This window comes from Homalodisca vitripennis, unplaced genomic scaffold (assembly GCF_021130785.1).
Source record: "Homalodisca vitripennis isolate AUS2020 unplaced genomic scaffold, UT_GWSS_2.1 ScUCBcl_450;HRSCAF=2492, whole genome shotgun sequence".
NCBI classification, from domain to species: domain Eukaryota; kingdom Metazoa; phylum Arthropoda; class Insecta; order Hemiptera; family Cicadellidae; genus Homalodisca; species Homalodisca vitripennis.
This window is the reverse complement of record NW_025776572.1, coordinates 174,795-176,521: the sequence shown is the minus strand read 5'-3', so window position 1 is coordinate 176,521 and position 1,727 is coordinate 174,795. Positions and strand designations below refer to the sequence as shown.

General features: G+C 36.5%; 1 protein-coding gene across 1 annotated transcript; it reads left to right on the top strand.

The window, feature by feature from the left end:
* Positions 1-899: 899 nt before the first annotated feature.
* LOC124370707 lies at positions 900-1,457 on the top strand. Its single transcript, XM_046829000.1, has one exon. The coding sequence runs from the start codon at positions 900-902 to the stop codon at positions 1,455-1,457; it is 558 nt and encodes a 185-aa protein (XP_046684956.1).
* The last annotated feature ends 270 nt before the right edge of the window (positions 1,458-1,727 follow it).

The following is a 1,727-nucleotide window of genomic DNA, read 5'->3' as shown; positions in this document are numbered from 1 at the left end:
TATAGCACATATTTTTAAATTTAATATGGAAGCTAATACTTTAATAAATTAATCAAACTATTTTCTGGGAAAAAATACTTGGTTTATTAATCCGAAATTCACAGTATTACCAAAAAAAATTAACAAGGAAGTATTTACAAAACTTTTTTGATTTCGATTTTCTTCAAAACTGCACACAATCGAAACAAATCTAATTAAGAGTACTGATTAAAAAATGAATTAAAATTAAAATGAAACTAAAAATTTATTACTTCCTCAAAAAAAAATGGTTTTAAATTAAACAAAATAAAATAAAAGTTTCTACTTCTCAAAATAACTCAAAAAAATCAATATAACCACCAAAACTTGATATTTATCATTTCATTCGATTGTGCCGGTCGGTTTGGGCCAGACAAGCCGTTCTACTACCACCCATATTTTAGTAATAATTTGAACAGTTTAAGACTCTACAGTGATATTTTTAGTGATATAATTTAAATATAAGTTATTTCTTTTATATGGGGTCTAAGGCACCGGAAAATTGTGGTATTTGTGAGGAAAAAACTTCCAAAAACTGGTGACTATGCTTTGTGCTCGAGCTGTGGCAGTGTGCCTTCATCTCGACACTTGTAGTATATAAAGAAGAAAACCTGGAACTGTATGTCTGTGGCCACGCAGGCTACGTGGGTTTGTGCTAATTGCAGGAAGCAGAAGAAAGGTTCAACATCTCAGTTAGATGATGAAGAGAACATCCTAACCTCCAACTCCGACAACACTTTTGAGGTTAGTAGCCTAGGTGTACAGAGGGCAATACTAGCCAAAGTCAATTCTCTAGTGGACATGAGGGCTAAGGTTGATAGCATTGAAGAGTCCATGAAAATTTATAGCTGAATAAATATGACTCCCTGCTGGCAGAAGTCATGGGTCTGCGTAAAGAAAATGGAGAGCTGAGGGCTAGGGTAGAGGTGCTGGAGAAGAAAGAGAAATCAAGTAAAGAGGTGATTAGCAATCTCTCTAGTGACTTAGCCGATCTAGACCAGTACGGAAGACGGTTAAATCTCGAGATTCATGGGTTGAAAGTAGTTGGCGATCCCAGGGAGGAAAATCTTTCAAACGTACTTGAGAAATTATCCAATGACATCGGTATTGATTATAAGCCTGAAGACATCCATCAGGCCCACCGCCTTCAGCCGAGGAGAGATGGAAAGCCTCCCACAATCATCGTTCAGTACTACTCCAAGACATCAAGGGACCTCTGGCTGAAGAATGGAAGAAGGGCCAAGATAAGTGATGTGTACTTTAATGAGAACCTATGCCCGCAGTACAGACAATTACTTCGAGAGGCTAAACTTAGAGCTAAGACGCATAATTTTAGGTTTGTCTGGTTTAGTGGCGGGCGAATACTGGCAAAAAAAGGGGAAAATGACAAAGATGTATTGGTTATCAAATCTTGGAATGACCTCAGCAAAATTGTGTAGGCCTAACATCAGTGTTGCTGGGCCTGTAGTAGGCCTAATATCTGAAATTACACTTTTTTTGCCGGTAATGGTACAGTACGTCTTAATTTATTGTTTTATGTTCCTTTTCTTCTCATTAAATATTAGTTTTTTTGCAGGTGTTAATTGCTTTAACTGTTTGTGTTTCTGTGTTCATGGTTTGAATTTGTTATTGTTTGTTGTTGGGTATTGTTTGGCTGATCAGAGTCATGGGGATAATCCTACATATGGTATATATAGCCTTTGTTATGT

Bases quoted from the DNA above. Each gene is read 5' to 3' on its own strand.
- LOC124370707 (XM_046829000.1), top strand. From the start codon at position 900: ATGGGTCTGCGTAAAGAAAATGGAGAGCTGAGGGCTAGGGTAGAGGTG.